Source organism: Phoxinus phoxinus (assembly GCF_949152265.1).
Source record: "Phoxinus phoxinus genome assembly, chromosome: 18".
Lineage (NCBI taxonomy): Eukaryota > Metazoa > Chordata > Actinopteri > Cypriniformes > Leuciscidae > Phoxinus > Phoxinus phoxinus.
Window position 1 is genome coordinate 4,454,557 of NC_136893.1, and position 14,080 is coordinate 4,468,636.

Here is a 14,080-nt window from a genome sequence, read left to right on the forward strand (position 1 = left end):
AGTATAGAACAATAGGATATTTCTAATAGGGGCACATTGTAACGCAGTGTTACAACATGCCCAGCTGCACAACTGGGATTTAAACCCTACTAGTGGCTTCTACTGGTTAACGAAGCATTAAAGAACTATCTCAACTGTTAAATAACAGATTGGAGATTAAAATGATATCAGATTTGTCAAATTTTAAATAAACAAAAAAATAGAGATGAAAAATGTACTTAAGAAATTTACTTTTGCTATGGTTTAATAAATGTTTAGTGATATCTTACAAATATTTCTGAATTTTGGCACAATTTTTTCTCTATATAGTGTTATGGTAATTAGTAAATACAGCAAGTTTCATCATGCTGGCATGTGTGGAAGTATTTAAAACAAGTGTGTTACAGCTTACCCGCGTTACGTTGTGCCCCGCGCTCCCCTAGCCTACTCTCACTTCTTCCTATGAGGTAAATTTAAATAAATAAATATAAAAGAAAGAGCACACTTGCTGATTTGATGCCTTTTATTTCGAGCAGTGACTGTCTTCTTCCAAAGTAGTAGAAATAACCAAATTCACCATATCATGGTATTCTGCATGTTCCATTTACTCGTCTATTGAACATCATAAAATGCTATGAATTATTGCATGAGGTTGCATCAGATACAGATGTTTGAAAAATTTAACTGAATGATTGCATTCATCAAACATGGTTATTTGTGTTCCGAGGTATTTTAAAATACACACTAGGCCTATTTTATTACACATTTTATAATTTGCAATACAGGTACCGCTACCGCCAAACATAAAATCCACCAAATGTGTAGGCCTCAATGAGGTATTGCTTGTGGTTGCATCGTTCATTTCATCATTTTGACTGGTTTTTGCTTCACCTTTGTCCTAGTTGTACTGTTTCTCACCTTACAGGTCTTTTGCAGGCGTGTCATTGATGAGGAACAGTGATCTTTTCTGATTAGTCATGGTAGGCCTAGTCAATCATTTACTGCATTCATCCAGTTTATATAGTGTGGCAAACCAGTACTTGGAAACCACTGTGAACTTTAAAGCATTCTCTCTGCATGGAAAGGGAAGGAAATGGGAAACGGGAGTGTTTTCCTTCTCTCATATGCGGCTGCAAAGTCTAAACCTTCTGTTTGAATCAGAGATTACATTAATTAATTAAACCCAATAATTGTTTCTTGCTAATTTTGGGGAACTGATTCCAAGAATAGTGCATGTTTTATCCAGCATTTCACTTTCTCACAACGTGATGCATTTCTTAGCATTCTTGCTTTAATTCGACATCCATGTGTAAGGTGAAGACGTCTTGTATTTCCCTTAATCACCAGAATAGCTGCTACAAAGACATGATTCCTCTCTTCCTCTGAGCCAGGTAACAACTGTCTTTTCCAAATATTTTGTCATTTTGTTGGGCCTATTCATGTGACCCATTGGTTTGCATCTGTTTTTGGGGGACGACGGCCAATGGTTATCAGAGATCTTGAAGAGACAACACCACAACAGAACAGAAGTCTCTTTAAGTTTCGTCATGATCTCTTTTACTGCTGAGAATAAAAGCTGTACGTGATCTAGAAGCTCAAACTCGGCATCATCAAATTAGTTAATATTAGATAATTTTGCAAATCTGCAGAATTGTGCTTTTCAAGATGCAGCAGGGCTGTGTTGTAATATAATATATTATAGGCAAATCATTTCTTTTTTTTTTGTTTGATATTAAGACGCAGGTAGCTGTATTCCTCAAATCAGTAATACTAACACCGCTGAAAGGGTTAACAGTTTGTCAAACTCTCTCACTGTCTCCTCCCTCTTACACTCTGTTTATAAAGCCCACAGTCGTCCGCTGCTCTTGTGTTTGTCTTGAAAGCAATCATGTGGGCGACTCTCATGAAGTTAGACCTGGCCTCTGTAGGCCTGGCTCTGTTTCTGGGCTTGATCTTTCTGGTTCTGTTCGAGATCATCAGGATTAATTCCTACAGAGGTCGAACTCCTCCTGGTCCCAGACCTCTGCCTTTTGTGGGATCATTACCACAGTTGCTAAGGAAGCCAATGGAGCTCATAAGATCTGTGAGTCTTTGCAGTTTTCTTGGTATGGGCTTCTCATTTAACTCTGACCTATGTTGAAATTCTTAGTTTAAATGCACTTGTGATTGTTCTCCGAGTAGATGCCTCAGTATGGAGAAATGTCCACTTTGTATCTTGGGAGGAAGCCGGTGATAGTCCTCAACACAGTCCAGGTCGCGAAGGAAGCCCTGGTTCAGGAAGCTTTTTCTGGAAGACCGGCTATGCCTCTTATAGACTGGTTAACTAATGGACTTGGTGAGTAACATGGTATTATGATGCTTGAAATGTGGATTTTGTACCATTTCATTCTAAACTTTAGAGTCACTCTTTATGAATGTATGAGTGTCGTAATGTATGTATAATGTAATGTAATATATGTACCCCCATAGCATAAGGAACATTTAGAAAAATCTTTTGGCACTATATAGAATATTTTTTTGCAATAAAAAGTTTCATTAGACATTGAATATTCTTCATGGAGTCATATGCCAATAAATAACTTTTTTTATGATGTACTGTCGATCTAGAGTCACTTTGCTTCAGAAATGTGACTACAAATTGAGCAATAGATCAGATTTGAGAATGTCTCTTTTTCTCAGGTATAATAATGGTCACGTTTGGTCACTCCTGGAGGCAGCAGAGAAGGTTTGCTCTGCACACGCTCAGGAATTTTGGCCTGGGGAAGAAATCCGTAGAAGACCGTGTGATAGAGGAAAGCCGCTATCTGATTTCTGAAATGCTTAAAGCAGAAGGTTGTAATTCTTCATCCTTTATTAGAACTCATTCCATGGTGTCATCTTTGTCAAACATCACCCAAATGACTGTTTCTTAAACATTTATTGTCGTGACATTAACATTTTTGTATTTAAATGTTGAGGATGTATATTTAGAGACTTTTTTTTTAGGAATTCTTTCAAAATGTAACTCTTTCCTTGCCATGCAGCGGTATTTTTTATATATATATAAGTTGTCGGCCACCGCCAGGTTTTTTAATCACCTTCAAAACATTTTAATGGCTGCCAGAATATTTTGTTGTATGACTATCTGAACATGCAATATATCAAAAGAAAGGACAGAGCCAAATTGCATAACAGTGAAAACGCGGAAAGCCGAAAAATTCCGTCAATGGCGGGTAAAGAGTTAAATTCAAATTTATATTTAAAATGGATTGTATACAAAAGCACTGGCCTTTTTCCACTCATACTGATGCATGTTTCTTTGTAGGCAAGTCAATGAACCCCCAGCATGCATTACAGAATGCAGTTTCTAACATTATCTGTTCCATCGTGTTTGGAGATCGCTTCGATTATGATGACAAACGCTTCTCACACCTTCTGAAAATTCTGAATGAAAACTTCATTCTTGCAGGGTCGCCTGCAGGACAGGTATGATAATCACATTCTTAATTTTTTTGGCATTTTTCATTTTCATTATTATCATTTTATTAATTTATTGATTAAAGGGTTAGTTCACCTAAAAAAAAAAATCTGTCATTATTTACTCACCATCATGTCGTTCCAAACCCGTAAGACTTTCGTTCATCTTCGGAACACAAATTTAGATTTATTTTTATGAAATCTGAGCCAGTTCTGTACCTAGGTTCTAGTAATATGCAACTACCCCTTTGACGCTTCAAAAAGTGCATAAAGAGAAGGTTAAACTAATTAACTAATCCCAAGTACAACCTTGTTCCTTCAGATAAGACTGAAGCTCTGCCTCTTGTGGTGTTATTCCTAGTTCTCTACAGGCACCGACAAAGTTTGTTCCGCGATCGGAACGAAAAAGCTTTGCTGGTCCTCTGATAGCGGTGAATCTCCTTAGAGGATTTATGAAGCTCGATGTTGATAGAGACTCCACTACCTCTATGTGCACTGCTCTTGTTACTAGACAGGTAAACAACACTGCCCAGCGTTTTCCTTCAGCAAGACCTCCTCTGGTGCGACGAGCACAAACTGTCCACAGGCCAAACACGTCCATCCCGACATGAGTAAATGGAGGAACTTGGGTAACTCGATCGACAGGTAGGTCGGACATTTTTTGCATTTCTGTCTCGCCTCTTAACTTCAAACAAGTAACACATTTGTGTAGGACACTTGACACCAGTCTCTTTCCTCCCAATATCCATAACCCGGCAGACCGAATGGCGCCTTCGGTGATGTGTCTGCCTTGGTGTGTGACCCGTTCATGGTAATAACGCACCAACAGTGTTGCAATGTGATGGAGTTTAGGGATGATTATTGGGTGTTTCTCTTCCCAAGAAATTGCGGCGGAGGACAAGCGACCACCTATTCTCAACAAACCGTCAGTGTCCATGATGGGATCAAGTTTTCTGAGATGGCTGTCTTTTGACACACTCTCTCCTTTGGACAAATTTTTAATTTCCTCTTTGAAGATTTCGTGTTGTACACAACGGATAATTACAGTCCTTCCCTGCGATAGATTATCCATCTTTGTTTCGCCCAAAGACTTAAAACAAGATCTGGCTTTCTGAATAAGTCTAGCTCAGGGATGTTCAACTTCAGTCCTGGAGGGCTACTGTCCTGCAGAGTTTAGCTCCAACCCTAATTAAACACACCTGAACAAGCTAATCAATGTTTTCAGGATTACTAGAAAAGAGCTTTTGTCAGGGTTGAAGCTAAACTCTGTAGGACAGTGGCCCTCCAGGACCGAAGTTGAACATCCCTGGTGGAAAAACGCTCGAATCTGTGCGAGCCAAGGTGAGCTTTGGAAACATTAGTCGCCAGGGTTGTAATCGGGGAACGCACCTCTGCATCCAAGTCTGGTTCCACGAGCTCGAAGACTTCCTGCTGAGACGAAGCAGCGTTATCTTTCTTTTTGAGGAAGAGGGGTCCGCAAAACCAGTTGGTTTCCTTCAAGAGAGTAGCTGGTATGTCTCGTGTGCCGTGATCTGCAGGATTTTGTCCTGTGTTGATAAAATGCCATTGTTCGGAGCGTGTTGACTTTCAGATGCGTGCTACTCTGTTGGCAACATATACGTAAAACCTTCTGTTAGTGTTGTATATATAACCAAGCACTACTCTACTATCTGTGTAGAACTTAACTGTGTGCACCTTCATGTCCAACTCTTCCACCAACGTGTCTGCAAGCTCTACCGCAAGTACGGCTGCACAAAGCTCCAGACGTGGTACAGTGTGGCACAGCCTTGTGATTGGATGCTATCTTGTGTAGTCGAATGTTTGAAACTGCCAACATCTCTTTAGTCTGTTTTAGTACATGAATGGCGAGGTCACTGGTAGGAAATGAGGCCAAACCGTCATCCATGTAAAAATCTCTCAAGACAAACTGTTTTGCCTCCGGGCCATATTCGTCTTCCTCTTGTAGAGCAGCTTTTCTTAAACCATATATGGCAACGGCTGGTGAGGGGCTATTTCCAAATACATGGACAGTCATGCGGTACTCTGCAACCTCTCTGGCAGGGTCGTTGTTCTGAAACCAGAGGAACCGCAGGAAATCACGATGCTCCTCGCAGACTCTGAAGCAGTAGAACATCTGCTCTATGTCTGCTACTACAGCAATCAGAGATGGGAGTGGGATCTGATTCTTACCATCTAAAGACTCCATGACGAAGTTGTTAGCTCGTCACCCTATGGTATCAACGACTCCTGAGCATGTCTTCAATGTGTATGAAGCTAAACCTTCCTTGATGTCAAAGAGCTCAAAAAACTCACTTCTTGCCAAAGATCTGTTACTCTGTTCGTCGACAACAGCGTAGGTTCTCACGGCTCTTTCTCTATGGCCTTCTGGGTAAACACTGACAAGACAGATTTTTGCACATGACCTCGACCTTGAAGCAGACCCACATATGTCTGTGCATTTGGATGTGATAGCTAAAGAGGCTCCTTCCCTTTGCTCCCCGCCTTGATCTTTCGCCATTACAGGGGCTCCAGAAGTCCACGGAGCTGGTCCCGGATGAAGTGCTGTTGGGTGACTATCACTATTGCACTCTCTGCATTGAATGTTTTTGTCGCAGTTCTTGGCTAGGTGACTGTATGAAGCACAACACCTGTAACAGATGTTCTTGTCCCTAAGGTATGTTTTTCTCTCCTCCAAAGGTTTGCTTCGGAAACCACGGCATTTCCTCAGGGGATGTGGTTTGAGGTGAAGGGGACACTGCTTGTCTAGGTCGATCGGTGCTTTTTCTTCCAAGTTGTCTTGATGGTTATCAGTGACTACTGAGACATCCGTCCTCCTGACAGAAACGGGTGTTAAATTTTGTTTAAAGGGTCTTTCAGTTTTGTTCATGCTCGGACCAGTAAGTGCTGTGAAACTCGGGTCGTTCAGAATCTTGGCTTGGTCACAGACAAACTTTGCCAATATAGAGAATGGTGGGTATGAAGCTCTGTAGGCTTCTTTGTAACGAGATGCTAGAGAGACCCACTTGTCATGCAGGGAGTATGGCAGTTTCTGAACAATTGGAGTGATGCCATGAGATGTGTCCAAGTAACTGAGCCCAGTTAAGAAGCCATCTGCTCTGGCAGCCTCTAGCTCCAAAATAATGTCTCCAAATTCTCTCAGCTTTTGATTGTCTCTGTTGCTGATTTTAGGAAAATCCTCTATTTTCCTGAAGAGAGCATTTTCTATGGCTTCCGGCGATCCAAAGCAGTCCTCCAGCCTTTGCCACACCATATTCAAACCCGCTGCTGCATCATGGATATGAACCGCTCTTATCCTCCTTGCCTGCTCGGAAGATTTTGGTCCCAGCCATTTGCAAAGGAGATCTAACTCCTCTCTTGGTGCTAGGTGTAGGCTCTCTATAGAGCTGTAGAAGGATGCCTTCCAGGCCCTATAGTTCTCTGGTTGGTCGTCATACTTTAGTAGCCCTGAGCTCACCATTTCGCGGCGTACCAAATACCTGGCTAAGTCTGACATAGCTGCTGACCCAGACTCGGGCTCTCTGGAAGCAAAGGTTGAATAAGGCTGAGAAGGTTGGTCATGGTTGCCTAATAGTGTAGCCATGTGTGAGTGATCTCTGTGGCTAGAACTTCCTCGTAGTGGAGATGAATGATATTGACGCTCAAAGTCGTACAAAGCGGACTTATATGGACCTTGATGGTGGCAACTCGAAGGAGCTTGTTCTTGAGTGAATGTGTATTGAGCGGGTAATTCCTGAAACTCGTGGACGCTGGCTGATTTCATCTGACTGCGTGGTACCCTTCTCCTTGTATCTTTTAACTGACTCACCAACTTCCATTGTTAGCTGGCGTGTTGGTGTTGGCTCCGGTTCTTGGGGTTGCGAGTCATGGTGAGAGTGGTCAGATTTTGGATTTGTTGCAAAACCCTGCTCAACGCATTCACTCTTTAAGCTTATGTGATCAGGATCCCCTACTTCGTTCTCAGCAGCTGCCTCTAAAACTTCAGCTTCAGCATTGGCAGCTGCAGCAGCACTCTCTAGTCGCAGAGTGTGGAGGTTTGCTTCCAGCTCTGCTTTTTTCCTATCAGCCACAGCTGCAGCTTTCTTTTGTTCTTCCTCGATATATGCTTGTGCTTTTAGCATGTCTGCTTCTTTTTGAGCAAATGATGCTTGAGTGCGATCAGCCTCTGCCTTGGCACGTGCTCTGGCTGCTATAACACTTGCTGAAGAAGACCGGCTGCTACGTGAGGTGTTAGAGCATTGGGATCGTATCTCGAGATCTTCCATAGTGAAGGCAGCTTTAGTGAAGATTGCTGTGCATTTCCAGGTGGCAACACGTTCCAGATATAACCCGTCGAATAATGTCTTTTCACTATTCTGCCCTTACTAAAATTTGGGTATGATTTCTAGCTTGGCAGACAGCTAACAGGTTCTTCAATAAACACCCAGGAAGCAGTAGGACGTTTAGGATGTTTTATCAGAAGCACTGTGAAACTGCAATACAGAAATACAAATGTACTTATTAATAAACTTGAATAGGTTAAATTCTTATTAACACAGGATTAAATACCACTTAGAAAAACACAAAATACAGTAACATAAATTTACCCATTAACCACACATGGTTATATAGCGATTAGCATGAATGCTAACTTAACATGGAAAACGCCATAGACAGGCTAACGCGATTAGCATCTTTATCATTTTTAACACTTTTCACACAAATATGTAATTCAAACGATCTTTACTTAAGGTTGTCATGAAAATGCAACTTTAACCATCACTTACAGACAAAAGATCTTCAGAGTTATGAAGACAAAACGTGTAAAAGATGATGAAAAGTGCTCAGCTGTGCTTCAGGGTTGTTGTATGCATTGAGAACTACGGAAAGTCTAAAGAGACAATCAGCGCGGTGTAGTAATTCTTCTACCCGCTTTCTTAAAGGAGCGGCACACTAATCCATATGAATTGAGCACTTTTGTCAAAATCTTTAAATCACTTTATATGATAGATATGATATATGATATCATATTATATGACACGAACATAAAGAGAAGCTCAACGGAACCTGCTTGAGAATGAACCTCATTGGTTCTTGCAGAAGCTCAAACGTGATGCGTACCACAAGAATGAACCTCATTGGTTCTTGCAGAAGCTCAAACGTGATGCGTACCACAAGAATAAACCTCATTGGTTCTTGCAGAAGCTCAAACGTGCTGCGTAACACAAGAATGAACCTCATTGGTTATCGCACGTCAAGCGAACATACACAACTGATGAGTGAGTTGATGAATTTTTATATGTGAATAAAGCATAAATAAAATTTGTTCATCATAGCGATCGTGACTCTTAAAAAAAAATTTGGACTGAACCGCTCAATTTATATCGATTAATTTTACAATCTCTTTATGAACTTTTGAGTCAAATTGGTAGTTACGTAGCTGTCAACGGAGGGACAGACATCGCTCAGATTTCATCAAGAAGATCTTTATTTGTGTTCCGAAGATGAACAAAAGTCTTACGGGTTTGGAACGACGTGAGGGTGAGTAATTAATAACAGAATTTTCATTTTTGGGTGAACGATCTCTTTAATGGCTATGGCCACCTTTTGAGTAAATGATACTTGATACAGTTAAATAGTATGGATGCACTGATGTTTAAATTCTGACAAATCATGTGACCTGCACTGTCTGCATTCTCATTGCTATATATTGCATGACATCATGCATTTGCATAAAGTTATCGTACTTCCGCTCAATTTAATTTCGCTTCTGTACTTAGTCTGAGACATCGACACGTCTCTCAGTTTTCCTCCGGCCTGAAAACAGCCGGCCAATCAACGAACAGAGTGTGGGCTGAGAGCCGTGACGTAGACGCTAAGCGCCGAGTTTGAGATTGGGGAAATCGAAAACGACCGTATGTTCACTCCGGTATATGTTCACTCCGGTATTTCTCTCGATGGTTTCGTTTTCGCATTATTTATAATGTTTACAGTGGCAGTTCGATGCTGCTGAGCTGGCGCATAACACACGTCATAACCAAACGCTATGTGATTGGCTTACGGGTAACCAATGATTTTATACTTCAGACGAGCGCCCCCCGCAATAAAGAAAACACTTTTCAATGATGCCATGTCAGACTCTGTCTATGAAGCAAAGCGAAGTAGCAGAGTTTAGTATTACCAGGCTAAGCCTGGATACCATGGACTAGATTTTCGCCTCAGCGAGGGGACCAATCACAGAACGGGGAGGGAGCAGCAAGACGATGACGATGTCTATGCGACACACCGAAGCAGTTTGTTTATATCAACATGTGCACTGCAGATTTACCTTCTACCCTCATGTTTGTCTTGGACAAACGGCAATAGTCGCTGAACACCATCGTGTGCACATAAATCTATGACCCATCGTCTTCTTCCTTGTCGAATTTCTGTCGCTCTACATACGTCATCTGGTATAATTGAAACGATTGGCTATGAGCTACGTACAGGCGCATTTGATAGACCTTCGTAGCGCCCAATAAACGGCTCTGGGCATTCGTAAACCACGCCTCAAATACGAGAAAATGAACATGGGGTTCCACATTAGTCAGGCTAACCAACTGGTGGAAAACAGTAAAAAGTAAATATTTTACCCCAAGGCTTGGTCATGACAGGATATTTGAATAGAAATTATGATTTTATGATATTATGACAGTGGGTTCAAATGTTTTTATTTTAATGGGTTTAAATAGGATCAACTTTGTCCTGATTTTGGAAAAAAATCTGACATAGCACAAAAAAAAAAATGCACAAAAAATAATTTTGCTGTTAATCTTTGACATATTCAAGACTGTGATAATCCAAAGCCAAGGTTTTCACTTTGCATTTAGTGTATGGAAAATAATTACATTTTTGTGTTTTTTCCTCTTATACAAATTGATGGTATCGTCACCAAAACTGGAATTTAAAGGGTTAAAATCCTGAAATTAAATAAATATTTGGCAGTTATAAGGAGGACTGATGCTGGTTAAAATATTTAACTCAGTAAAAGTGGAAAATAATATATAATATTTTAGGCAGTGTTTAATATGTGACCATTTTTGGTCCTTAATGCGCTAAGTGTGATTTTTTTTTTTTAAATCTGACATAACACAAAGATTAGGGGCAACATTATTTCTGGTGCATTTACAGATTTTGACATATTCAAGACTGTGATAATCCAAAGCTAAAGTTTTCTCTTTGCATTTAGTGTTTGGAAAATAATTGCATTTTTGTGTTTTTTCCTCTTATACAAATTGATGGTATCGTCACCAAAACTGGAATTTAAAGGGTTAAAATCCTGAAATTAAATAAATATTTGGTAGTTATGATGAGGACTGATGCAGGTTAAAAGATCTAACTTAGTAAAAGTGGAAAATAATAATAAAATATAATATTTTTAGGCATTGTTTAATATGTGACCATTTTTGGTCCTTCACGCGCTGTGATTTATTTTTTTTATCTGACATAACACACAAAAAAAATGCATAAAAATCAATGTTGCTGCTAATCATGGACATATACCAGGCTGTGATAATTCCCTCCCAAGAAATCCACCTAGCATGTAGTACACAATTGTTTTACATTTTTTTTATGTTTTTTCCATCGATAAAAACAGTGGCATCATGTAAACAAATGGCATTTAAGGGGTTAAAATTCTGAAAATTAAATACATTTTTGGTAGTTATTTTTAGGACTGATGTTGGTTAAAATATTTAACTCAGTGAAAGTGGAATTTTTTTTAAATATATAATTGTTTTATGGCAGTGTTTAGAGTGGACATTTTTGTCCCTTAATGCACTCAACTTCGTAAAATATATAATGAGGCATAAAGGTTAATATTGAAATATGTTTACTTGATAAGAATATTTATTTTGTATGAAGTGAGTAAAATGCACTGAAAGGAAGTCTCAAATGTGAAAAATATTTGAAACAAAAGGCACCCATTATCTTTTTGTCTATCTTAGTTTTTCAACTTGGTGCCCTTCATCAAGCATTTCCCTGGGCCACACCAGAAGGTCAAGCAGAACGCCAATGAGTTAGTGGGTTTCATCCGGAAACAAGTTGAAGAACACAAAGAAACTCTGGATCCAGACAGCCCGCGAGACTTCATTGATGCCTACCTGCTGGAGATCGAGAAAGTGAGATCACAGTTACTGAAAGAAGGGTTCTCATATGCATATATGTAAAACTATATATTTTTTGTTGTAGTAAACTGATAAATTTGTTTTACCTGGTGCAGCAAAAGTCCAACAAAGACTCCACGTTTCATGAGGAGAACCTGGTTATGTCAACAGCTGATTTGTTCCTGGCTGGAACCGACACCACATCAACCACCATCAGATGGGGGCTCATCTCCTTGATTCAAAACCCAGATATACAAGGTACTAGAGCTAAACATTAGCAGTATATAAAAATACTATAGGAATATTGGTGTGGTAGGCAGAATTGAATAAAGAGAAATATTAACTCACACTTCAGGTGTTTTTCTCAGAATTGCAATTTAACATTCAAGTCTGAGAAAAAAAACGAAATTGTGAGATATAAACTGGCAATTGCAAGAATTTGTTCTCACAATTCAATATAATTTTTTCTCAGAATTGCGGATTTAACTTGCAATTCTGTGAAAGAATTAGTAGCATTAGAGTGGCATATGTTAGCGAACAGATTACATAAATATATTTTGTTCATCAGTCTGTAAAATTACTAAATCAGAATTGGAGGTCTAAGTAGGCCCCAGGATTCTGAAAAATAGAAAGGACTAAATCAATGGACTGCAGCTGGTAGGGTATTTACAGACAGTATACATGGTTTTTGTATCAAGTGGTGTTTATTGTTTTCTGTTTTATTATTTGATGTGGAAACTTGCCATTTTAAAGGGGTCATGACATGGTTTTTTTTATTTCATTATTATGTTCCCTTAGGTGCAAATATAGTATTACTATAGTTTTTTTTACAAAAAACTTTTAAAATGTAGTGATTTATGACCTTTTCCCACCCTGTTTCTCATCCTCTGATTCAAACAGTCTGTTTTGGGGGTGTTTCCCCTTTAAGAGTTCAGTGTTAACGCCCACTGTTATGATTGGCTAACGTCAGTGCCTATGCATCAATTATTAACGCCCCCAGCCAGAACATTTGCGGATTCGGCGCAACTGTTTAATAGCGGGTGATGCATGCGAAGCGATGGCTCTTGCAATGATAAAACCTTATTATGTTTGAGCCGGAATCAGAGGAAAATGAACGATCACCACAACAACGAAGACTGGATCAGCCCGTGTCCACATGGAAAGTGAAACTATTTTGAATTAATAAAAAAAAAATAACCCGAGACACTTGAAAACGGATTAGCTAACAGTTTAACATTATTTAACTAATTCCAATGAAATGATAGGGTGTACCACGGACAAAAATGCATGCACAGGCCATATTTGAAGATGCAGAATTGATAAAGGCAACATTTTTAATTTTCTTTCACATGTAGGCCTACTAGAAAGGCGACATATTTTCAAAATTCTCTTATACAAATGTGTTTATATTAGCCATGGTAAAAAGTAAGTTTGCGTCGTCGTTGTTGAGCCCAGAATATTCGGCACGGACTTATCTTTGAGCAACAGTTTTCTGGCAAAGCCAAGCATCATATTGGGATTTTTCCCCCAAAACAGTCATCCTTAAATGTATAGAACAAACGCTTAAACTAACACTGCCGTGACTGGGACGTCCGCAAAAAATAAAGTGCATCCATTTTTTCCCTGACGACTGGATCTTTCAGCGTATTTAAAAAGTAGTTTAAAGTTTTAAATACATTACTTACAGTTTGCGTCGTCGATGTTGAGCCCAGAATAGTAGGCACGGACTTATCTTTGAGCAACAGTTTTCTGGCAAAGCTCAAAACATTCATCCTTCAAATGTATAGAACAAACGCTTTAAACTAACACTGCCGTGACTGAGACGTCTGCAAAAAATAAAGTGCAACCATTTTTCCCTGACGTCTGGATCTTTCGCAGCGTATTCAAAGATGTTGTTTGTCCACAGCCAGGAACAGCACATCTGTGTGGCATCGTAATTTCCCTGTACACAGACCCACTCGCTGTCCGTCGACTGAACACTTGTGAGGCGCGCGGCGCGCGGGCGCGACAATGATACGAAATGAGCGTAGTTGCCTTGCGCTTAAAGCGTAGTTGTCTTGTGCTGGAGGCGGTCATATGCAAACGCTGGTACGTCACTTCGTACCGTGACGTCACTTCTTACCATGGATCCAGAACGAGTTGTATTTAGAGCTTGATTAAATAAATGATTCGTTTATAATGGGGAGGACGTCTTAAGCTATGAAACTTGCAGGACGTTTTAATGGTACAAAGACCTCTTATATACCAAAAGATCAAGGCAAATTTGGTTTCTCATGTCATGACCCCTTTAAGAAAAAAAAGTCTGAATTGTGAGATTATATGCCGAAATGGCATATGATCCATTTTTATTTTGGAAACAAGTTTTTTTTTTTTTGTGGTGGAAACAAGATTCCATAGCAGTCACATTTGCAAAATTTCGCATTCCATTGTCAGTAACATAGATGTATGAAGCGCTACTCACAGAGAAATCATTTTCAAAACAAGCAACTTTCTTGAACTTGAAT

The 14,080-nt window shown here is 39.7% G+C and overlaps 1 protein-coding gene across 1 annotated transcript in view; it reads left to right on the forward strand.

Annotated features, from left to right (window-relative positions):
* The window catches only part of LOC306986266 (cytochrome P450 2B15-like), a 44,609-nt gene that overhangs the window by 18,057 nt on the left and 12,472 nt on the right, over positions 1 to 14,080 (forward strand). The window contains exons 1-6 of the mRNA XM_079589333.1: positions 1,828 to 2,062; positions 2,161 to 2,314; positions 2,659 to 2,811; positions 3,284 to 3,444; positions 11,418 to 11,591; positions 11,693 to 11,834. Of these exons, the coding sequence (XP_079445459.1) occupies positions 1,868 to 2,062; positions 2,161 to 2,314; positions 2,659 to 2,811; positions 3,284 to 3,444; positions 11,418 to 11,591; positions 11,693 to 11,834 (979 nt within the window). The 5' untranslated portion in view covers positions 1,828 to 1,867. Of the gene's footprint in view, positions 2,063 to 2,160; positions 2,315 to 2,658; positions 2,812 to 3,283; positions 3,445 to 11,417; positions 11,592 to 11,692; positions 11,835 to 14,080 lie in introns of the transcript that reaches the window.